Source organism: Cynocephalus volans, chromosome 13 (assembly GCF_027409185.1).
Source record: "Cynocephalus volans isolate mCynVol1 chromosome 13, mCynVol1.pri, whole genome shotgun sequence".
Classification (NCBI taxonomy): domain Eukaryota; kingdom Metazoa; phylum Chordata; class Mammalia; order Dermoptera; family Cynocephalidae; genus Cynocephalus; species Cynocephalus volans.
The window spans coordinates 111,095,040-111,120,981 of NC_084472.1; the positions used below are offsets into that span (position 1 = coordinate 111,095,040).

At 33.1% G+C, this 25,942-nt stretch overlaps 1 protein-coding gene across 1 annotated transcript in view; it reads right to left on the reverse strand.

Annotated features, from left to right (window-relative positions):
* Positions 1-907: 907 nt before the first annotated feature.
* Positions 908-25,942, reverse strand: part of ADAM2 (ADAM metallopeptidase domain 2) — a 107,823-nt gene continuing 82,788 nt past the window's right edge. Inside the window, exons 16-21 of the mRNA XM_063077506.1 lie at positions 22,187-22,370; positions 12,591-12,668; positions 12,187-12,323; positions 5,253-5,257; positions 2,430-2,589; positions 908-941 (exon numbers count right to left, since the gene is read on the reverse strand). Of these exons, the coding sequence (XP_062933576.1) occupies positions 908-941; positions 2,430-2,589; positions 5,253-5,257; positions 12,187-12,323; positions 12,591-12,668; positions 22,187-22,370 (598 nt within the window). The remainder of the gene's footprint in view (positions 942-2,429; positions 2,590-5,252; positions 5,258-12,186; positions 12,324-12,590; positions 12,669-22,186; positions 22,371-25,942) is intronic.

Genomic DNA, 25,942 nt, shown 5'->3' on the forward strand with positions numbered 1-25,942 from the left:
GTAAGCAGTATATAGTTGAGAAATTTTTCCAGATCTTAGGATCATTGTCTTTCAAATTGTTATGAACCATCAGACTATAACATAACAGCATATCATTGCAGTTTAAAATATAACAGAGGCTTGTAATGATCGCAACACATTTATTATACTATAATCTTATGATCACTGACTAACAGAAATAGTGTGGGCTAACTTTAAAAAACAAGAAATATGTAACATAAAACTCATAATCAGGCATTTCTTACAAATTATCTGTGGAATTATATATATACGTGTGTGTGTGTGTATATATATACACACATATGTGTGTGTATTAAACTATGTATATGTATTCATGTATCTTTTCTGGGCAGGTTAAACCACAATATGCAGGTTTGAATCCTAGGAAATCAAGGAATCCATGCTCATTTTCTTCTTATTTTCCAGAGATAATCTGGAAGAATAAATAAAGGAGAAAAAAGTCACCTGTATGACACCACACAAGTTAAAACAATGGCTAATTTAGCGAGTAACGTGAGAGCCCTTATTCTATATTTTTTATTATGTAACAGACCTTTATTATGAAATAGATTTCTATCGTGTAATTTACTTTTAAACGAAATTTTGAATACACAGATGTTAAAGGATTAAACCTGATTAGAGAAAGTCACTAAAAAGATAACACTGCAAGAAAGTTTTTAAATGAAAAATTGAAATAGTATTTACAACTTTACCATGTCTATGATATAATTTACAGTATTAAAAATATTCTTCAATTTATTTATATTATATACAGCTATATGACTATCACTATTTAATATATCTATATATCTCCTTTATATTTATAATACACTATATTCTCTCTCTGCCCTCTTATCCTTAAATATTTGAAACTCACTGTGATATCATGGGATCTCTGTCGTCCAGACTACTCTTTGGTTTCTATCTCACTTTCAAGTTGCCTATATATTTAAAAATAAAAATAATCACTTATATTATGTTTTTTTCAAGAGTGTTGTGCAAAGCTATGTGCTATTTATCTGTATTGAAACAGTTTTGAATTCCTGCCGAAAGATATTTGATAACAGGTTTTCCACAGTAATATTATCCAATATAAGAAAATTACTTTAATATATTTAAGTATTAACTGTATTATAACTACTTTATGTGCTTCGTATTATGTCAGCAATTTTACATCAGATTTTCAAAAGTTTCTATGAAATATGCTCCCTTTTCATTGATATTGTCTTACTAATTATTTTAATAAAATATAATTCATCTTATTTACAATAAAAGGCATAGATATAAAACTCAAAGGCAGGAATTACTCTATAGCAATTTCCCTGAAGAGAAGTGTGATGGTTAATTCTAGGTGTCATCTTGGTTAGATGAAGGAATATTGAGAAACCTGATAAAGCTATCTTTTTAGGTGTGTCCACGAGGGTGTTTTCAGCAGAGATTAGCGTGAGAGTCTGAGTGGACTGGGTGGGAAAGACCCACCCTAATGGTGTGAGTAGGCACCATCCAATCTGCTGGGCGTCCAGAGAGAACAAAAGACAGAGGAAAAAGGCGAAGCTCTCTCGATCTGCTGGAGCTGGGCACACTCTTCTCTCCTGTCCGTGGACATCAGAGCTCGAGACTCTTCAGCTTTTGGGTTCCAGGACTTACACCAAGGACACCATCAGCTTCCCTGGTTTTGAGGCCTTTGGACTTGGACTGAGCCACGCTACTGGTATCCAGTTTATAGACGGTCTATTGTGGGACATTTCTTCACAGTCACGTTAGCTAATTTCCCTAATAAATCTCTCTCATATAATTATAACATATCCTATTGATTCTGTCTCTCCAGAGAACCCTGACTAATACAAGAAGTAAACTAATTTTAATATTTACTTTTATTCTTATAGGATATTTTCAGATATTTCAATATTTTAACAACAAAGAACTTTTTTTTTCTGTAGATTAGTCATGGCTATAATATAGATTCTTCAGTCTCATTATTACATATTAATTTTTAATCTTTTCTACCTCTGACTGTGTCTCAATTTATATTACTGCAAAAAATGCTAGACTACTTTCTTGCATTTCCCTGTGACTTTTTATTAAAACAGCATATAAGAATGTTTTGAGATACATAAATATTAAAAAGTTAAGTAATAATGTTTAATACATACTTAATAATTAAGATAAAATAATAAACTTTAACTTAAAATCATTTCCATTTAATATCACCCTTAAAAAATTCCCAGTTTTTATATATTTAAAATTACTGGCCATTTGAAAAAATGCTGTTGATTATTATATTAATTATTACTATATTAACTACTAAATTTCTATATAAAGAAAAATTAAATTTGAATTATTACTAGTAACATGTGCTATAATTTTATTAATAAGTTACTATGCCAATGTTTTAAAAGCGATAAATATTAAGTATGAAATCAACATACTCATTGCTTGTATAGTCCTCAGTCCTCCATTTTTTTCTTTGAAAATGCACTTTTACCAGTATAGCGATCAGTACACAGAGAATAATGAAAAAAGGAATGAGTAAGAAAAATGGCCATTTTGTAGGTCTGGAATGGTAAGCGTTCTCAATGTAGTGCCTTTCTAGGAGATAAAAAATACACGAGATTATAAAACAATCACCAAGAATACAGTAAAAATATTTCCATATTTTACTATGACTACTAGAATAAAATATTTAAACTAGTATATAATTTTATAATTAATACGTTTTAATATGAAGTAGATGGCTTGACAGCCTAAGTATGCAAAGAGACTCTTCTAAGTTTTATGTAACACTTCTGTCCCTTGCTTTTTTATTTAGAACCTCCTATTCCTGGTAGTGTCTTTTCAAAACTGTATGATAATACAGATGAAAATAATTAAAGTGTGACTCCGATAAGAACTGAGTTTTCCTCAACACTCTTACTCTTAGTAAGAACTACGGTACTTAGAATACGATTTTGATATTGTTTAAATGATCTCTTTATTATATTGATATGTGTTTTCATGTCTTAGCTAAGAAATTGTTGTTTATCCCAAGGTCATGAAGAAATTCCCGCATGTTTCCTCCTAGGAGATTTATAGTTTTATCTTCCATGTTTAGATTTATGGTCCATCTCATATTAATTGTTAAAGATGTTGGTATTTGGGGTTTCATTGGGTCTTATGCGAATATTTAATTGCTTCAGTACCGTGTTTGAATTGACTTTCCTTCCTCATTGAACTGTCTTTGTATTTTTATTGAAAAATTAATTAGCCATGTTTTAATGGACATATTTCTAAACTCCCTATTTCATTCTGTTGATATGTTTGTGTATCTATACTTACCAATGCCATATGTCTTGATTTGATATACTAAAAATATACCATACTGTATAAACATCTATTTAATAAGTTCAATATAAGGCAATGGACTAAATCATTCTCTTTTGTTCTTTTTCAGGGTGTTTAACTCTTTTAAGCACTCTTGTGTGTGTTTTAGAATCAACATTTTTACTTCTAAAAAGTATGCTATTATGATTGCTATTTTTCAGTCTATAGATTTAAATTATAGAATTAAATCTAGTACTATAAATAATTTATAATACACACAATATAATATATTGTATTATATAAATCTGTATTATAGATTAAATAAGTTATCAACTTAGTAATTCTATATTATAGGCTAAATTAATTATAGATTTGAAGAATTTACATCTTAGCAATTAACATCTTCCAATAGGTAAACATGGCATATTTCCCTATTTACTTGAATATTTAACATCTGTCTGCATGTTGATTTTAGTTTTCTGTGTAAAGGTCTTGCACATACATCTTTTTAAAAATTTATTCCTAATATTTGATATTTTGATGGTATTGTAGAGTATTGATTTCAAGTTGATTTCTATTTGCTGTAGTTCTATTGCTATAATAATATAGCAATACAATTGATTTTTGTATATTGTTTCTGCTGACCATTTAAAAGATATTTATTGCATCTAGAAGTGTTTTTTTTAGATTTCTTAGAATTTTCTATGTAATTAATCATATTATCTGCATGTAAAGTGAGTCTCATTTCATCCTTTCTGATTTTTTTGCCCCTTATTTTTTGTTCTTTCCTTAATGCACTGGCGAGGACCTGTGGTAAAATGTTCAATAGACATGGTAAGGACAGGCTTTATTGCTTTGCTCCCAGTTTTATGAGGAAATAAATATACACTTATCACAAGTTATAATTTATTGTTGATTTTCTCTATCAGATTGAGGACGTTGTCTTCTCTTAGTAGATAGCTGCTTTTTAAAAAATTCATGAATAAGTGTTAAACCTTATCAAAATATTTTTTTTGCATTAAATGAGACAAGTGTTTTTTTTTTTTCTCTTTTATTTTGTTAATATGAATTACAGTGATTGACTTTCAAATCATAAAAGAGTCTAACATTCCTAGGATAAACTCCAGCTGCTCTGGATTGCTGTTCTTTCAATATTGACAACTACATACCATGAGCTACTATTTTGCTGATGATTTTCACATCTATGTTCATAGACGATATTGTTTTGTGATTTTTTTCTTTGCTAATTTTCTATTCAGAATTTGGCATCAGGGTAATACTTTCCACATACAATGAGTTGATAGGGGTTTCCCTACCACTTTTATTTCAATGGTACTTCTCTCTTGCAAAAATGTGGTTCGATTCACCTGTGAAACCACCCAGACCTATAGCTTTTGTTTGTTTATTTTTGTTTGTAGTGATTTTTCTTCACCATAAACTGACAGATTGAAGAAGATTTGGCTTTTGTCTTCTTGGTTCTACCCTTTGGCTTATAATTCATTTTCCATAAGTAAGAGCCCTTTTCACATCTGAGTGGCTTTATCAGCCTGTTTCTAGTTGATTGGTGACCAACGATCATATGCACCATCTTAATTACTTTCAGTCTGAGCTGATATAATTCCTTTAAAATGTAAGTTTGTTGTGTATTAAATAAAAAATACACTCCATTTAACAAAGTCCACACCCACAAATCCCTTTGGAATAAGACTTTCTCTGTTTTGAACCCTGGTGAGGCTACTATAGAATAACCAACTTAAAATTTGTAGTAGCCTTATTGTTTGAGAGTTTTTATGAAGCAACTTCATAAAATACTTAGAAGTCCTATTGTAGAGATGGGAGGATCTCTAAGAGACATCGACTTAATTTTTTATGAGGTTTAAACAGAGATGTTTGCAGTCAAATGCTTGACTTCATTTTTATGAGATACAATTTTATTGCTTAAAATTTCAAACTTGGTCTTCAGCCATTTTTTACTCAAAAAGCTTTTAGAAAGAACAAAAGAATTCAGTAAAATGGCAGGATGCAAAATCAAAATACAAAAATCAGTTAACTTTTATATGCCAATAGTGAATTATCTACAAAAGAAATAAAGAAAGCAACTGCTTTACAAGACACACACACACACACACACACACACACACACACACACACACACACACACACACACACAAACCTTAGGAATAAATTTAGCCAAAGAGATAAAAGATCTATACAGTGAAAACTACAAGACATTAATTAAAGAAATTCAAGAAGACACAAATAAATGGAGAGATGTCCTGTGTTCATTGTCTGGAATAATAAACATTGTTAAAATGTCCATATTACCCAAAGCCATCTACAGATTCAATGCAGCCCCTATAAAAAGTACCAGTGACATTCTTCACAGAAATAGAGAAAACAATCTGAAAATTCATGTGAAACCATGAAAGGCCCCAAATTACCAAAGCAATCTTGAGCAAAAAGAAGAAAGCTGAAGGCTTCACATTTCCTGACTTCAAAATATGCTGTAAAGGTACAGTAACAAAATAGCAAGATAGTGGCATAAAAACAGATGAATAAAGCAACAGCACAGAATAGAAAGCATAGAAACAAACCCACTCACTTACAGCCAACTGTTCTTCAACAAAGGCTCCAAAAACACAAATTGAAGAAAGAGTAAGCTCTTCAATAAATGGTGCTAAGAAAAGAATTGCCACATGCAGAAGAATAAAACTAGACCCCTGCCTCTCACCATGTACCAAAATAAACTCAAAATGGCTCAGAGACTTAAATGCAATACCCCAAACTATGAAACTACCAGAAGAAAACATAGGGAAAATGTTTTGTGACATTGGTTGGAGAAAGGATTATTTAAGTAAGACCTCAAAAGCTCAAGCAACAAAAACCAAAATAGATAAATAGGACTACATAAAACTGAAAAGCTTCTACACAGCAAAAGAAACAATCAACAGACTGAACAGAAAACCTACAGAATGGGAGAAAATATGTGCAAACTATGCATCTGACGGGGGGTTAATATCCAGAATACATAAGCAACTCAAACAACTCAATACCAAAAAAAAACCAAATAACCCAATTTTAAAAATAGGTAAAAGATATGGATTGACATTTTTCAAAAGAAGACATACAAAAGGTCAACAAGTATATGAAAAATTGCTCTACATCACTAATCATCGGGGAAATGCAAATAAGAACTACAGCAAGGTATCATCTCACCCCAGTTAGAATGGCTATTATGAAAAAGACAAAAAGAAATGCTGGTGAGATTGTGGAGAAAGGGGAACTCTTACACACAGGTGGTGGGAGTGTAAATTAGTGTAATTGCTATGGAAAACAGAATGGGGATTTCTCAAAAAACTAAAAATAGAGCTCCCAAATGATCTGGCAATTTCACTACTGGGAATACATAGAAAGGAAATTAACTCAGTATGCCAAAGAAATATCTGCACACCCATGTTTATTGCAACACTATTCACAGTAGTCAAGGTATAAAATCAACCTAAGTGTTCACTGACAGTTGAATGGATAAAGAAATGTGGTATATCTACAGAATGGAATACTATTCTGGCTTTAAAAAAGAATGAAATCCTGTCATTTGCAGCAACATTGATGAATCTGGAGGTCATCAGGTTAAATGAAGTAAGCCAGAAAGATAAATACCATATGATCTCACTCATTTGTGGAATCTAAAAAAGTTGATCTCATAGAGGTAAAGAGTCAAAATTGTCAGAAGCTGAGAGGGGTAGGGTGGAGGGTGGATGGGGAGAAGTTGGACAATGGCTACAAAGTTACAGACCCAGGCGGGCAGCAGAACAGGTGAGCCATCTGCCCAGACCCCCACCCCACCTGTGCAGAAGGCAGGAACCTATGCCATGCCACTGCCATAAGGCTTTGCACAGCTTCTTCAGAGGTAGGCCACAGCTGCCACCATCTCAGCATTACTGTTGCAAGGACAGCTCATTGCCTCAGTAATATCCACAAGCACCATGCAGGTGGCCCACCGCATATTTGACTTCACTGACACAAGGAGAGTCATTGGAGGAGCCTGGAAAAAGAGGAAGAAGTCTTTCTCCTCAAAGTCCAGTCCAGAGTGATAGAAGAAGTAACTGATCTACTAGATTACCAGAAATCAATGTAGAGATACCAGAAATACAAAAAAAAAAAAAAAAAAAAAAATCTGAAAATATTACACCACCAAAGGAATTAAGTAACTGTCCAGTACCAGACCCTATAGAACAGGAAAACTTTGAAATGACTGAAAAAGAATTCCAAGTAACTATCTTAAGGAAAGTTAATGAAATAAGAGAGGACTCTGTAAGACAACACAATGAAACAAGAAAAGAATATCCAGGATATGAAGGAGGAAATTTTCAGAGATTAATACCTTAAAAAAGAATGTAGCAGAAAGCTTGGAACTGAAAGACACATTCAAGGAAATAAAAAAATAAAAAACACAACCAGGAGCTTAAGCATCAGATTAGATCAAATGGAAACAAGAATTTCCAAACTTGAAGATGGTCTTAATGAAATAACTCAAGCAGACCAAAAAAAAAAAAAAAAAAAAAAAGAGAGAGAGAGAGAGAGAAAGAAAAGAATTTTTAAAAATGAAGAATGTCTAAGAGAACTAACACAATCTTAAGTGAACAAACATCTGAATCATGGATGTTTCTGAATGGGAGGAGAAAGGTAAAGGCATTGAAAATCGAATCAATGAAATAATAATGGAAAACTTCCAAGGTACAGGAAATACATAGACCTTCAGATCCAGGAAACTCAAAGATCCCCAAACAGATTCAACCCAAAAAAGATCCTCTCTGAGACACATTATAGTCAAACTGGCAAAACTCCAAGATGAAGAGAGAATCCTAAAAGTAGCAAGAGAAAAGTGTCAAGTCACCAAGAAGACTTGGTCAACTGAAACTACATTTGAGAAGAAAGTGGGATGATATGTTCAAAACACTGAAAGAAAAAACCTGCCAGCCAAGAACACTATACCTAGCAAGGATATCCTTCAGAAATGAGAGAGAAATGAGGAACAAACAAAACTGTGGGCATTCATCACCACATGACCACACCTCCAAGAAATACTCAAGGGAGTCCTCCTGCATCTGGAATCTGAAAAACAATAATCACCACTATGAACACACAAATCTGAACAAAACCCACTGGTAAAGCACAAACACAAATGAGAAAGACAAAAGAAACAAAATCTTACAACCTCAAAAAGAAATCCACAAACATTGAAGACCAATAATCAAAGGAGAAGAAAGGAACAAATGATACTCAAAACATCAAACAAAAATCCATAAAAAGCCAAGAATAAGACAATACCTCTCAATAAAAACACTAAATGTAAATGGATTAAACTACCCACTCAAAACACACAGACTGACGGACTGGATCCAAATTTAAGACCCAACTATATGGTGTCTTCAAGAGACTCATCTCACCAGTAATCATGCACACAGACTAATAGTGAAGAGATGGAAAAAGATGTATCATGCCAATGGAAACCCAAAACAAGCAGGAGTAGTTATTCTTATATCAGATAAGGTAGACTTTAAATCAAAAACCATAAAAAGAGACAAAGAAGGCCACTATATAGTGATAAAGGGATAGAACTGGCAAGAAGTCATAACAATCACAAATATATATGCACCCAACACTGGAGCACCCAGATATATAAAGCAAACACTGTTAAACCTAAATAAAGAGACATACCCCAATATGACAATAATGGGGGACCTGAACACACCTCTTCTCTTTATTGGACAGACCATCCAGGCAACAAATCAACAGAGAAACACAAGATTTGAACTTCACCTTAGACCAATTGGACCTGGAAGATATATACAGAGCATTTCATCCAACACCTACAGAATATACATTCTTCTCATTAGCACAAATGGAACATTCTCCAAGATAGACCACATGCTAGGTCATAAATCAACAAGTGACAAATTTTTAAAAAATTGAAATCATTTCAACTATCATTTCAGACCACATGGATTAAAACTAGAAATTAATAACAAGTGAAATTCAGGGCTCTATACAAATACATGGAAATTAAACAACAGGCTCCTGAATGAACTGTGGAGCCTGAAGAAGAAATTAAACAGAAAATCAAAAATTTCTAGAAAAAAAATGAAAATGAAGATATATCATATCACAACCTGTGGAATACTGCAAAAACAGTACTAAGAGGGAAGTTTATAGCAATACATGCTTATATGAAAAAGAAAGATTTCAAGTAAACAACCTAACCCTACACCTAAAAAAACTAGAAAGAACAATTCAATCCCAAAGTTAGTAGACAGAAACAAATAATTAAGATTAGAGCAAAAATAAATGATATAGAGATCCCCAAAACAATACAAAAGATCAATAAAACAAAAAGTTTTTTTGAGAAGGTAAACAAAATACCTAGATTAACAGAGAGAGAGAGACCCGAATCATAAAAATCAGAAGTAAAAAAGGAGACATTATAACTGTTTCCACAGAAATGCAAAAAATTATTAGGAGCTATTGCAAACAACTATACACCAACAAATTTGGAAACGTGGAGGAAATGGATAAATTATGTTGAATGAAATAAGTGAGGCACAGAGGGAAAAATACTACATGTCCTCACTCATAAGTGGGAACTAAGAGAAAAAGAAGGAAGGAAGGAAAGACCACAGCCAGCCTGAAGCCCAAACCATATTGATAGTTGCCATTTCATCTATCGCTATTAGAGTTGTACCTCTCTCTCTATGGATCTGAAAAGCCATGCAACTTGGATGAAGGCAAATGTGGATTAGAAATCTGGTGGTTTTGCTTAACTGTGAGATTGACACTAAATCCCTTCAATTTCAATTTTCAGGACATTCTGGTAGCAATATTGCAAATAGTGAAAAAGCATAAACCAGAGAAAATAAATTAAACAGGATATAGCTTGTCAAAAAAATTACAGTTAGATTGGAGGAATGAGTTCTAGTGTTCCAATATACAGCAGGGTGACTATGGCGAACAATAATATATTGTATATTTTAAAATAGCAAGAAAAGAGAATTTGGATTTGACATTGATTTACATTGTATAAATGTATTGAAATGTCACACTGCACCCAATGAATATGTACAATTAGTATGTGTCCATTAAAAATAAAAGTAAAACAGAAACTTTAGCTGGAAGATACTAGGAATGAAAATTAGTTTTATTTTAACCCTCCCCCCATAAAAATTCTAGTTCTTTTCTATTTGCTCTAAATTTTACTTTTCACCAACCAGAAGCATGAGTTTTATTTTCCACATTACCACAGGTGGCAGAGACATCAAACAATTTACTACTTCATAATAAATGTTCTACTTTCTTCAACTTCTAATAACATGTTTTTAAACCATCCTTGAATTGGTCAACAGTCTTCCCTAGACAGTTTTACACGCAGTGACTGTCTTCAACATTCTCCCGGAGGCCTTCCTGCCTAACGCACACCATCCAATTCCAAAGCTAGTGCCACGTGCTTTACATTTTTAGCCAAATATACTATACTGGTTACTAAACATTTTTTCGGTGTAATAAATTGCCTCAAAGCTTAGTAAGAAAATAATCATTTAATTTTGTTCACAATTTTGTGGGCCATGAATTTGGGGAGGACTTGTATTTTGGTGTTTCAGTTCAGACAAACTTCATACTTTGTACTTGTTTTTCTATATAATGAGTGCTTCAGAAATGAGAGTTCCATGAATAAGTATTCCAAAAGAGCCCGTCAGAATCTGCAGGAAGGCCATGGAAGGCCCAGAGAGTCAGTTCCGCATATTGTATTGATCAATGTTACCACCAGGACAAACCTGGATTCCGGAAAGCAGTAATCTCCACTGCTCGTGGGGAAATGACACATGTGCGCATGAACAGAAGTTGTTAATTGTAGCCACCTTGAGGATAAACTACAGCAAGCTAATTGTTACTACAAAAATGGAAATAGCTTGGCAGTGCATGAAATTTATCCTACTGTTTTAAATGTACTAATCTATTACTATATGGCATTTAATATATTGGAATAAATTTCAGAAGAAATTGGAAATTTTAAAAAATACCTCTGACTCAAAATCAGGAAAAATAGAGTCTAATTTTTTATAAATTTGTGTTTTTTATATAAAGGCCCTAAATGTTACTGAATATGCTGGTTAACTGCTTTTTCTGAAATTCATCTCTGCCTTTCCTCTGCTTTGATCAATATTGCAAGAAAGCACATTCCCCAAGCTCCTACACCTGCTTGCTTCTAGCTAGGTTTGGTGAATGGGGGTCACTGAATAAAATTTGGAAGATCAGAAGAGTGAAATGGCTACGGCATTTCTACCTCTTCCTGTCCAGCATCTCTCACCATGACTGTGTATTATCCTCTACCTGTAGCTCATGCTGGACAGTATTTCTCCCTATGGTCCAGGTCCTGGCACGCAACCCCCACCACAGTTATGTGTCATGCTGTATGATAACTTAGATTCTGGTCCTAATAATATCAGCTTCTTTTATTGTCTTTTCAGCCCTAAGAAGTAGCTGTAATTTTCTGCTGTTACTAATATCTGGGTTGCCTTACCATTCTCTGGTTGTCTTTTCACCTCTGCCATTAGGTGTTACTTGATGCCTTACACTCAATTCATTCCGTTTGAAGGACTAGAGTGATTTCTATTTTACTGCCTGGGCTCTGCCTGATGTATCTTATTTATAACAATGTTACATATGCTATAATATATTACTTTCTAGAAGTAAAACAAAAATTCAGATGTGGTTTATTTTTTGATGTCCAAACATAATCTAAATATAAATTGGTAGATAGATATTATTAATTTTATTAAATTTAATAAATTAAAATTACGTTGTAGTTATGTTTGAATTTGTTATTAATACTTACCAGGAATGTTGACTCTTCCAGTTGGAAAATTGCCACTGTCAACACTCCCACCAGGCCATCCCTCATTCATAGTTTCACAATTTGGAGGTAAATACCCAGTGTCACAGTGACAGTTCTTTTTGTTGTTACATACCTGAAAGCAGGAGAAATATCACCTTAAAATATAAGCAGCCAGAATTATATATATTTAAGTAGAATTATACAATAATTCTTAGGTCGGATAACCTATATGTTTTATGGGTATACGAGTGTGTGTGTGTGTGTGTGTGTGTGTGTGTGTGTGTGTGTGTGTGTGCATGTGCACATGTATGTGTATATGTCTGTGTGTGTAGCTGTGCATTTGCTTTCTTAGGACTAGTCTCAGTAATTTCTATTCTCACCTCATATCACTGGTACTTACACCATGATTATTGCATTTGTCTTCAGTACAGTCATAATCCAAGTATGCAGAGCTCACACATGCCTTATTTCTGCAAACCTAAAAAGGATAAACCAACAGAGGTTAAATGATATGTCATCAGTGTACTAAAAACGGGTGGTTAATTTATGGTGGCACTATGCTTCCAGCTCTAGATGAGACTGATTGTCTGGGAGTAAACAAAACCAAAACTCTTATAACTGTAAATGCCAAAAGCACCTTTCCTGCTTATGTTGAGATAGGAGGAACAGACATGAAATAACTAAAAGCACCGATAAGTACATGATAAATGCTAAAATGAAAAAATAGTATGATTTTATGAAAGCATAAAATACAAGGAATTTATCTAATATGTGAGAATAGTAAAACCTTACTGAGCCCTTACAGTAAATAAGATTTAATTGGCATAGAGATAAAAAAGAGAGTACTTATAGGAAAAGAAACAATAAATAAAATGATCCTACAGTGGAAGATAATATGGAATCTTTGAAAAATATAAAGGGCAGTGTGCAAAGAGAACAGCCATTCAATCATTCATTAAATAAATATCTGAGACCTACAATGTACCTGGCCCTGGGGAGACATCAGCAAACAACACAAATCTTATCTTCTTCATATTAAAGTTAAAGGAATAGAAACAAACAAGGAAATTAAAAATCTAGATGTGATGTGAGAGAAGTTGTTACTAGCAGGATTGTGTAGAACCTTAGTCTTTATCACAAAGCTGGCCTTTAAACTACAAGCAATTGGCTGTACTGAGAGATTTAATTGAAAGAAAAAAAGCTGATAAAATTATGCTTTGGAAAAGAGAATAGAAAGAGCCATAGAAACTGTAGATAGAGAATTGGAATGCCATTACAGTACTCAAGGATCTAGACGACAATAGAGTGGAGCTGGGTGGCAGCTGTGATAGAAACCAGTGGACATGTTTGATATATAGTTTTAAAAGTTTAAACAACCTGAATTGGTTCAATACAGACTTCATGTGGCAGATGAAAAGAGACAGGCTAATGACACCAAGAATTCTGGCTTTTTTTAAAACTATCTTGGTGATGATACAACTAACTGAGATATGAAAAGCTAAGCAAAAAGTTTAAAAGTTTAGACATATTATTTTCACAGACCTCTTTCAACCCATAAGATCAAAGATACCGATGGTAAACCAAAAACACATAATTGGAAATATTATTTAAAAAATCTGTTAAAGAATTTTGGCAATTTTTCCTTGGATTTTTTTTTCTGTATAAAATTTATGACCATAGCATACCAATTATTAAATTCAGAGGTAAATCTGCTTACATAAGTTTTACTCAACTATACTGAGTATGGAAAAATATATTATCAATCATGTCATAATTATAGCAACACAAACCTCTGTTTAAGGCTTAGGGTGAAATAGACTATAGACGGCCAGATTAACTTGGGCAGTTGTGGTAACAGCACGAAAGTTCTAGCTCTGGATACAGACTAGTGCTTCTGTATTAGAAATGTATCTGTTCTGTAAGAATGATGCCTTGACAGCCAATTACAACTTGGGCAGAGAAGTTAAATATATCATTCACTGAGCTGTTGTCCAGAGCAGACAAATCTAATTCCTAGAACCATTGAATAAATTATTTGGGCCACTGAAGAAAGAACTCAAAGAGGGGTTGTTGGCATTATTATTAACCATTTTCTGCATGGATTTTTGTTTTGTTTTGTTTCATTTTATTTTGCTTTAACGTGTGTGGGGTAGAGTGCTAAGGAGAAATACCATTCAAAGTAAAAATATTATCAGCATATAAAAATAATATTATATAAAGAATAAAATTATTCCTTAAAACAGATTTATTTTTTGTTTTGAGATTTAAAAAAATATTGCAGCCTTCTTTCCTGCCATTCCTGTCATTAGGAAAAATAGGATTCTTTAGAAACCCTCTTGTATGAAGAAAATAAGACATTGAATAAAATAACAAAATATAAACATATTATTTTTTAAAGACATAGTTGTGCTGAAGATAAAGCATAAATAATTTTTACATTCAGAAAATGTGAGACAATATGATTCTGCCAAAGTAACCAAAAACTGAAGATGTATTCCTCTGGTGGCCTTCAGTGATCAGGCACTTGGGATTTCGATGATCATGTGCACCCTGCATCAGTGACAGAGTTATAAGCAGGTTATACTAAATCCTGAGAAAATAGTCTAGAGAGTGAAATCAGCAAAAATAGTGATATGGGGGAAAAAAAGAAAAAGGTGGCTGAAATAACCTTACAGGAGCCCTGGAAACAGTTCAAAGGTCTACAGCAACTTAAAAACATGCTCAATCAAGAAGTTTTGTTTATTGTTGGTTTTTTAAATTGAAACATAATTGATTGTACATACCTATAGGGTACCACAGTGGATATCAATACCTGTGTGCAATATGAGAGGCTCAAATCAGGATAATTTGTCTACTCAACATTGTGCAATGTAATCATCTTTGTGGCACCTTCGCAATATCTTGCTAAACTCTCCCTCCCCCTTTTCCATCTCTGCTAACCTCAGTTTCTGTTCTCTCATTTTGGAAGTTCAACGTATTATTGTAATTGTTCTTTTTTATTTCTTTCCTTCTTATTTTTTTGTCTTTTTAATTTTGTTGATTTATTTATTTTTAACTCCTACTTATGAGTGAGGATGTGCAGTATTTCTTTCTGTGCCTGGCAAGAACATTTTGTCACATTCAAGTTGGTAGCAAATTTCATGACATTTTTGCTCACCTTTGCCACACTCCTTTCATGGCATAGTGCAGTCTTGGTCTGGATGAGGCAGCACCTGAATTCCCAATCCCTTCCCTCAAACTGAGGGGAGCAGAACAGACCTTATTAGCAACATTTTAACCTGTTTGGTCGCTGCCTGAAGGACTAGTCCCTAATTTGCCTAACTTGGATTTCAGATGGGGAGAAGCAGTGGACACTGCTTGGGAAAGTTGTAGGGAGACTAAAACTTGCAGACATCTGGGGCAAGAGATTATGAATGGGGACATATGATAGATCGTATAAGCATCTGAGGAGGAAGCAGGATGAAACTATTTGGAAAAAGTGTACATTTACAATCAGCCATGTACGTATATGGGGAGCCAAAAAGTCTCACCAAGGCCCAAGAAAGATGCATGCTCAGAAAAGACCTCACAAGCTTTCTGCTCAATCTGATGCCAAGGCTCAGAGCACACTCAAAACATTAGTAAGGAACTTCCCCAGCACAGAGCCAGTCTGCAAACAGTGGGAGAGATGACAGTTTTTTTTTTAATTTCTAATTTTCAACAAAAAAACTACAAGATACAAAAAGAAAGAGAAAAACATGGTCAATTCAAAAAAAAGAGAGAATGACATGACAGAAAGTTATTTAAAAATAACTGTGCTAAATGCACTCAAAGCCCTAAAAGAAAAACATGGACAAAAAACTGAAAGAAATTAGAAAAATGATATATGAACAAAATTAGAATATCAGCAGAGAGGCAGAAGTTATAAAAAGGAACCAAAAAGAAATTCTGGTGCCGAAAAATACAAAATGAATTGAAACATTTACTAGATAGGTTCAACAGATTTGGGCAGGCAAAAGAAAGAATCAATAAACTTGAATAATTTAGACTTATTGATTCTGAAGGGCAGAAATAAAAAAAAAACAATAAAGAAAAAACAAAGAACAGTGAACTGAGCCTAAGGGACTTACAGAACACCAGCCTGCAGACCAATATGTACATTATGGGAGTCCCTAAAGGATAAGATAAAAGACAGGGGAAGAGAGATTATTTGAAGAAATAATGGTTAAAGACATCCTATATTTGGAAAAAGACATGAATTTACAAGTCCTAGAAGCTCAATTAACTCCAAATAGGATAAACATAAAGAAATTCACATGGAGACACACTATAATCAAACTGTCATAGTCTAAGACAAAGAGAGAATCTTGAAAGCATCAAGTGAAAAGTGAATCATTACATACAAGGTATCCTCAAAAAGACTATCAGCAGATTTCTCTGCTGAAACCTCTGAAGCCAGAAGGCAGGGGGATACTGAAAGGAAAAAAAGAAAAAGAAGAAGAAAATTGTCAACTGAGAATTCTATATCCAGCAAAATTGTCCATCAAGAATGAGGGAGAAACTAATACGTCATCAGATTTTTAAAAAGCTAAGGAAATTCATTATTATGAAATCTTATCTATAAGAAATACTAAAAAGATTTCTTTGAGATAAAATAAAAGTATGCTAGTCTTTAAAAAGAAGTTATTTGAAGATATAAAGATCTCTGGTAAAGCTGAATAAATGGGCAAATATATGAATCAGTATCACTGTAATTTTTATTTGTAATTTCACTTTTTATTTTTTAGGAGATGTAAAAGGAAAATGGAAAAAAATAAATAATGATAAATCTATGTTAATGGGTACACAAATTTAAAGACTTAATTTTTTGACATCAAAAACAAGTGCAGATGGCAAAGCTGCAAAGAAGTAGAGATTGGTATGTGATTAATGTTAGTTTGGAATCAATTCAAATTAGACAATTTTAGGATATTATACATAATACCCACTAAACCACAAAAAACCCTATAGAACATATACATAAGGAAATGAGAAGGGAACCAATATGTTTCACTACAAAATATCAACTGAACACAAAGGAAGGCAGTAGTCAAAAAGACACGACAAAATAGTAATAGGAACTATGGAAAATAACTAATAAAAAGGCAAAAAAAGTCCTTCTCTATAAGTAAGTTCATTAATGTTAATGGATTAAACTCCCCTATCAAATGACATACAATGACAGAATGGATTAAAGAAAAAATGACCCAACTACCTGTTGTCTGTAAGAGACTAACTTGACATCTAAGGCAAAAATAGGTTGAAAGTGAAAAAGATATTCCATGCAAATAGTAACCAAAAGAGAACAAGTGTGACTATCATACACATAATATCAAAAATACAGACCTTGAATCAACTATTACAAGAAACAAAGAAAGATGTTCTATATTAGTAGAAGGGTCAATTCACAAAAAATCCATAATGGATGTATAAACAAAATGTGGTATTAAAATGTAGTGGAATATTATTCAGCCTTAAGAAGAAATGAAATTCTGATACATGCTAAAACATGGAAGAAATTTTAAAACATTATGCTAAGTATTGGCCTTGGCAGCAAATTTTTGACTATCACACCAAAGCACATGCAACAAAAGCAAAAATAAGCATCTGGGACTATATCAAACTAAAAAACACAGCAAAGGAAATGATCAATGGAATTTAAAAGGCAGCCTATCAATTGGAAGAAATTGTTTACAAAACATATATTTTATAAGGGGTTAATGTCCAAAGTACATAAGAAACTCATACAACTCTATAGTAATAATAACAATGATGATGATGATGATGATAATAAACCTGATTTAAAAACTGTACAAAGGAACAGAATAGACATTTCTCAAAAGAAGACATACAAATGGCCAACAGGCAGGCATATGAAAAATTGTTCAGTATCACTAATCATCAGGAAAGCACAAATCAAAACCACAGTAAGATATCACCTCTCACCTGTTACGATGGTTATTGTCAAAAAGACGGGAGATAAGTGCTGTCAAGGATGTAGAGAAAAAGGAAGATTGTGCACTGTTGGTGGGAACCATTATAGAAAACAATACAGAGGTTCTCCAAAAAATATAGACCTACCACTTGACCCAGAAATCTGCCTGTTGGGTATATACCTAGCAGAGGTATCTGCACTCTCGTGTTCATTGCTGCATTATTCACAATAGCCAAGATTCGAAAACAACCTAAGTACGCACTGGCAGATAAATGGATAATGAAATTGTGATATTTGTCTACTTATCTGTCAGTCTGTCTGTCTATCTGATGGAATATTATTCAGCCTTAAAACAACTAAGAGGACACTGCCATTTTTGATACATGGATGAACCTGGAGGACATGATACTAAGTGAAATAGGCAGGCAAAGAAAAAAAATCCCACAAAAAAACACTGCCTGACCTCACTCACACGCGGAATCTAAAAAACGTTGAATACATAGAAAAGGACAGTAGAACAGTGGGTGTGAAGAGAGAAGAAATAGAAAGAAGCAGTTCAAAGGGTACAACCTTGCAGTTACGCGGTGTGGAAAAGTCTAGAGGACTAAGGCACGGTGAAAGGACTGTAGTTAATAACGTTGTGTTGTGCACTGACAATTTGCTAAGGGAGTAGGACCCTCCCCAGCCACCACCGACACACACGAGGTAACTGGATGACGGTGGGCAGGGTAATTCGCTTAACTATATTTTATTATATACATGTATATCAAAACAGCATGTTGTATACCTTAAATATATATGAGAAAAAATTTTTTAAATAAAAATAAAAAATGAAGGAATTAACTGGATAAAACACAAGATAAATTAAACCAATCCAGACAGAAATGATTTGATAACATGTAAAATACATATACAATATGAAATATTCTTAATAATATAAATTTTACCTGTCATCATTAAAAAAAAAAACCCTATTATTTACAAAATAATAAATAAAGGGGTTTCCTCAAGAAACACAGTATGCTTTTGACTTTTAAATTTATTATGGCTGGCATTCTGTTTAACAAATTCGGTGCTGTGTTTCAGACCCAGCAGAGTCACTTTGTTTTCCATCAGTAGTTGATCTACTAATTCGTGTGTGTCTTCAGGGTTTTATTCTTTTATATGAGCACACAAATGATTTATGTTTTAGCAATTTAAAGCTAGTTCCTCATTTTCACTCTTTATCATAATTTTTAGAGGCAAATAAAAATCACTTTGCCCATATGGTAAGTATGTTTTCATATCCTTTGGCTTTTAAATTTTTTTACTCAAAAGAATAAAAACAACAGCAGCAGCAAGGTCTTGAGGTGTTCATAATTATCATCATCTCTGTTTTCAGTGGCAATGTCACGTGCCTCGTGTGTTCCCTGGTGTAGGGACGCCAGAGAGTGAGGGTTGGGCTCTCTCGCCTCTGTTCTGTCCCCTAGGACTCCTTCCTTCAGCTGCTCTCACAGAGTCATGCATTCGTATTTCCTACCCTGGTCTTCCTCAAATATTGTAACAAGTATCTGTCTATGGACAAAACATTTTCACATTATCTTTTATGCTTCTAATTTCTACTCTAATTTCCAGATCAAGACTTAAACACAAATCTCTTTAAATCCTTTGTTAGATTCCTTTTTAGGAATGACTATGTACAAGTAGATGGTAATGTTCACAACATTTTAAAAAATTTAGTCATTAAATATCTGAGAATTGAAACAACATTTATGGGATCCAGTGTCTCTTATCCTTCTTGACAAAAGGAATTTTGAAATTTCTTATGATAATGTGTTTATTCTAATCCAAATGAACATTTAGATATAAAGTATTTCTAAAACAATAACACTCTAATTTGCAGAGTACATAAAAATTATTAGAGTACTCGACATTCAGCTGGCTTGATCACTATTTGCTAATAGGTAGAAATATATGATACACAACTGTATGAAGACAAGGTTTTGTGGGTACCACTTGGGTAACACCAAGATCTATACCCAGCCTCTCTATCTACCTACAGAAACTTATTATGTACTACTTTTTAAAATGATGAACTGTATCATATTTTAATAACCCAGGTCATAACTACTATGGCAGAATGGTGACTGCCAGATATCCTTCGACCTGATCGTTAATTGTAGTGAGCATCCTTTTATTGTCTCCTTAGTTCTCTCCAATCATTTATCTTGAAATTTGGAGATAGCTGGAGTTCTAATCAACCATGTTGAAAGCATAAGGACGAGGATTGCTACACAGGATCTACAGCTGAAAACTAGACTGATCTGGATCGTTGATGACACAGTGGAGCCCATAACTTGTCCAACGCTGTGGATGGACAAGTTCCAAAATTATTTTATATTATGGGGAAAAATAAACCACAAACTATTTAAGCCACTGTTAGCGGATCTTGTTTCTGTCCAGTTCTTAACTCATATAGTCTATGGTAGGCTGTGTAGAAATAATGGAGAACTTAAAATTAAAGATAGCCTTGGGCATTGATTTGCTAAGTATTTTAAAAAATAAATTTTATGAAAGCAAATATATGACAGTTTTAAAAATGACTGAGTTTTTGTGTGAGAATTTGGGGCGACAGTTCTTTATTTGTATACCATTTTACCTAATTTTCTAAATGAATACTAGTAAAGTTAGGTTGTAATGGAACTACAATTTGTGTAACAAATATTTCTTTAATTATCAGCTAAAATAATGTTTCAATATGTGTACATTCATAATGATATGTAATTAAGATTTGAAAAAATGTTAGACTTCATTCATACTTGGTTAAAACCAAAACATGGATGTTTTAACTATTCTTCATTCACAAAAAATACCTTCTTCTCCAAAGTCAACTATATTTTGACTCTCTGTTCCTCAAAAAGTGTTTTACTATATTCTGTTACTGGGCCAGAGAGGTATGTAACTTAAAACATGGACATAAGACTAGTTTGAGCTTGAGCTTTCTTGTGTATTTATGTGTATGTACATAAGTATTATGTGTTTCACATGATAGAAAAATCTAGGAAGGCAAAAAATGTTGATACATATCCATATGTACCATATTGAATGATAAAATAGGAAAAGCAGATAATAGAATGGAATACTTTGGACAAGTATGTTTCTGGCAAGAGGGAGTTGCGTTCAGCCACACACCTGGAGACTTAGAGTTTCAAGCAAGAGAACAGACCTGAATTAGTATCTCTGAAATTGTCCTTGAACAAAAACAACTCTTCATAAGCTTGACTGACACACGCTAGAGGTGCCACAATAGGGTATAAGTTCCATTAGGGCAGGGATTCGTCCACTGGAGCACCTGTAGTATATCCCAGATTCAGCTCAGAGCAAGCATATTGTGAGTGATCATTACATATTTATTAGATCAATACATTAAATGTTAAAGATAATTTCAAAAATATATAAAGAGTTAGATAAAGTTAGATAAATATTCTATATCTAGGTGAGGGCACTTTAAAAAGTTCATGGAAAATATAGAATTAAAAGGTAAAACTGATCTTTCCATAAACTTTATGAAGACCTCTTGTATATGTATACAGTTGATGGAAGGCTTACAAAAATGCAAAAGAGTAGTTATATTTCAGATATGTGACTTGGATTCATTTTTGTTTTACTCTGTGAATTTTCTTTTATTTTTATCATGACGATGGGCATATATTATTTTAACTGCTATTTTAAAATAATTTTATCAAAATATAACTTATGACATTAAAAGCACTCTGTGTAATATGAGGTATTTAATAAAACACATTAAATAAACAATGTGATTCTTAATAAAGTGAATATATAATTTCTATGAGAAAAGTACTAAATAGCTAATAAAATATCCATACTTATGTCATCTATGCATGATTGTAAATTATATTTTATTCTTTTTAATTTTTAAAAAATTTTCCCAGTTTTTTATATTGAATATACATTTATATTATGAAGAGAAATACTAAGAATGTATCATTTAAGAACAGTGTGTAAAATATTAACAAGTGATTTGGGAAGAAAATACTACCTACCATATTTGTACCACAAACAGTTCCATCGTTTACCCACATCATTTTGCTGTTTTTATCATCATGGGCATATTCCAGAGCAATGCAGATATTTCCATCTATGTTTGCATAAATAATAGTGGCATTGTGAACTACAATTAAATTATCATTTCCATATTTACATAGTAATTTTCCACACTTCCGATCCCTATAATTCACCCATAAATGAAAATCATTAATTTTAATATAGAGAAATATTAGAATATTATTTCTAAAGCAAATAGACTTAAATAAATCACTCAAGGTTTACAAAAGGATGCACGCAATTAATTTTGAAACACCAAAAAAAAAAAAAAAGAAGAAAAGAAAGAAGGGCCTCGACTGAATTGCTAATAATAATTAAACATTTTAATATTTATGAACTACTTCCTAGTTAGCCTGAGTACTGTTTTTGTGATTCCTTTACTATTCTTTGATCTTTAAACAAAATCAAATCTAAGCTTATTCTATTCTTAAAAAGAAAAAAATTAGTACATTTATATAATTACCAGCCTAATCGGGTTTTATTTTCAGCTTAACATTATAAGTCTCAAACTGACAAGATATTGAAACCTTCAGTCAAGAAGTATTACATGCAATAAATATTAAGATAGACATCATAATGATAGTGCTGTAAACCACAGAAAAAAGTAATAAAAGTAAGCAGAAATAAAGGCTCATTAACAGCAAAAGAACAGTAATACAACTGAAGAATGACTTTTCAACAGAAAAAATGGAAACCAGAGACTATTAAAGGATATTTTCAAAGGTAAAACAAAATATCTTCCACCTTTTCACTTTCTATGCAGATAAAATATCTTTCAAAATGAAGTAATGGCATTTTCAGAGAGTAATTAAGAAGATTTATCGTCACAGTCATGGACTAAGGAAAATGTAAACTGAGTTCTTTGCATTGAAGGAAATTCATCCTAGAGGGAAGATTTACCAGTACGGAGCTTCATCAGATTGAGGAAGTTTCTCCTCTGTTCCTAGCAGATGACAGTGTTTATCATAGATCGGTGCTAGATTTTGTGACAAATCAGACACCAAAATAAAGAAAGTTGTGTAGATAAATCTAAATAAGATAGCTCTATGAGAGAGAGAAGGTATAGGTAAATCACCTTCTCGCAGCCCCTCCAAAAGTGTAAAACTGGGCTAATTTGTCAAAAATAACCATTTGGGGGCTATGAAATTTGATAAAAAACAAACAACAAATTAAGATGTATTTATTCATGATCACCTGCTATAAATTAAGTAAGACTAGTGGGCAGCTGTGGCCTTCCTCTCTGAGTACACCCTCATCCCGTTTCCCAGGTCACTTAATGCTGTCGTTCTGGCAGGGCAGGGCTGGCCATGCAAACCCATAACTTCAATGCCAGAAGGGTCTTTCGTAATTTGGTAGGGTGGGCAAAAAAGCCTCACCCAGGGACATATTGAGTAAAAGTAGCAAACTCAGTAGGAAATGAATGGTAATAAACTGAAGGAATTCATTCCCAACATCTGTCCAAGAAATGTTGAAAGAAGCTCTTTAGGCAGAAAGAAAATGATATGAGTCAGAAACTTGGATCTACAAAAAGAAAAAGAAAAGAGCACCAGAAAGTGAATAAATAAAAGTAAAAAAAATTCTCTTATTTTTTCTTACAATTAACAGAACTAAAAGATAACTATCTGCTTAAAGTAATAACATTAAGAATGTATTGTATGTTGTTAGCAATAGTATAAGTAAAATGAATAACAGCAATGTTTCAAGAAAGCAGATGGAGGAATTGGAATACTATTAATACACACCTGTCCTACACTTGAAGTGGCATAGTGTTATTTCAAGGTAGACTATTGTTGTTTCTACTGTTATTTGAAAATAGAAAATATGAATGCAACGATCACTTTTAAATCAACAATGACTTTTAATAAGGATCATCTAAAACACCAACTAACATCCAGAGATGTCAGAATGGATACTAATAACATGACCCAAGTTTGGTTTGAAATATGAAAATCAATTAGTGTAATATGCTATATCACTGGAATAAAAGAAAAAATATGAAATCATGTCAATAGATGAATAAGAAGTATTTGAAAAAATGAAATCACCATTCAGGATTAAAAGCTCTCCACTATCTAGCAATAGAAGGAACATCCTCAATCTGCTAAAAGCATCTACAAAAACACTACAGCTAACAATAAACTTGATGGAAGACAATGTTTTTGCACAAAATTGGGCACGAGCAATGCGTCCTCTTTCTCCAGTCATAATTCAAAATTTTAATGAGGATCTAGGCAGTGCAATCAAGCAAGAAAAATGAAACGAAAGAAATCTCAATTAGGAAAGAATTCATAATTAACACTTTGCTTACAGATAATGTGATCCTAGACATAAATAATAAGAAGCTCACACACAAAGACTCTCTCACACACACGCACACACACACACACACATACACACACATACAAGTTCAGGAAAGTCACATAATACAAAAGAGCAGGATCAATATAAAAACATTATTTGTATTCTTATTACAATTATTAAAGATCAATGGACAATGTAAAAGTAAAATTAGAAAGCTGTTCTATTCACAACAGCCTCAAAAACAGATATTTAGCAATATACTTAACAACAGAAATATGACACGAACATTTAAAACGAGTCAAGCTGGGCCGAGCCCGTGGCGCACTCGGGAAAGTGCGGCACTGGGAGCGCGACGACTCATCTGCCACGGGTTCGGATCCTATATAGGAACGGCCAGTGCACTCACTGGCTGAGTGCCGGTCACAAAAAAGACAAAAAAAAAAGAAAAAAAAAAAAAAAAAAAACGAGTCAAGCTGGCTGAGAAAAAAATTAAAGACTAAAATGAATTGAGTGACATTCTATATTTACTATTTGGAAAACTCATACTTGTAAGATGGCAATTCACAACTTCCCTCCCACCCCAACTACAAACAAATGCATGTAGAACTTACAAAATTTGAATAAGGTCTGTAAACAAAAATAATCACTAATTATATACTGTAGGGTTATCACTAAGTATATCATCATATGCCATATGGATTAACATGAGTATCAGTTTATAGTATATGTTAAGCTGTACAATTTTTACTTAGCCCACGTATTTGAAGTCTTAAATGCTATTACATAGCCACTGCTACATTGAGGATTAGACAAATCATCGCACACCAAGAGGGGCAAGGGAGACTAACCCTAGCCCAACTACATACCATGTTGTCTAAATAACCTCACATGCAGCAAAATCTTAGCAATGACAAAAATCTCCATGTTTTGGAGCAATTTGCTATGGCCTGAATTTTTCTGGCTTTGTCCAAAAGAGGGAAGTGAAAATGAGCAAAGTAGCCCCTGATATTTGGGTGAAGGCCAGATATTATCAGCAAGGCTTGGAGTTGATAAAATTTGCCCTGCATTCATGGTGCACACCTGTTGAACACGAGCAATTTTATAGAACATCAGCATTGTTAGACAAAGCCACTCTTTCACCATGAAAGACCAACTAAAAAACAAGCCCACTCCATAAATCATGTCTGAACACAGAGAGAGAATGCATAAACATGCTTCAAACTACAAAATTGCCAAACAGCTCTATCATCCAGCTAAGATAAGTGACCCTTGCTTTTTTACCAATTAGAGTTTTTGATTGGCTTTCGTGTTTTCTCTTCATATATCACATCTTTAAGATACACAATCATAGAATTACCTCTACGTCTTGAGAACATCCAATTCAGAACAAAAAT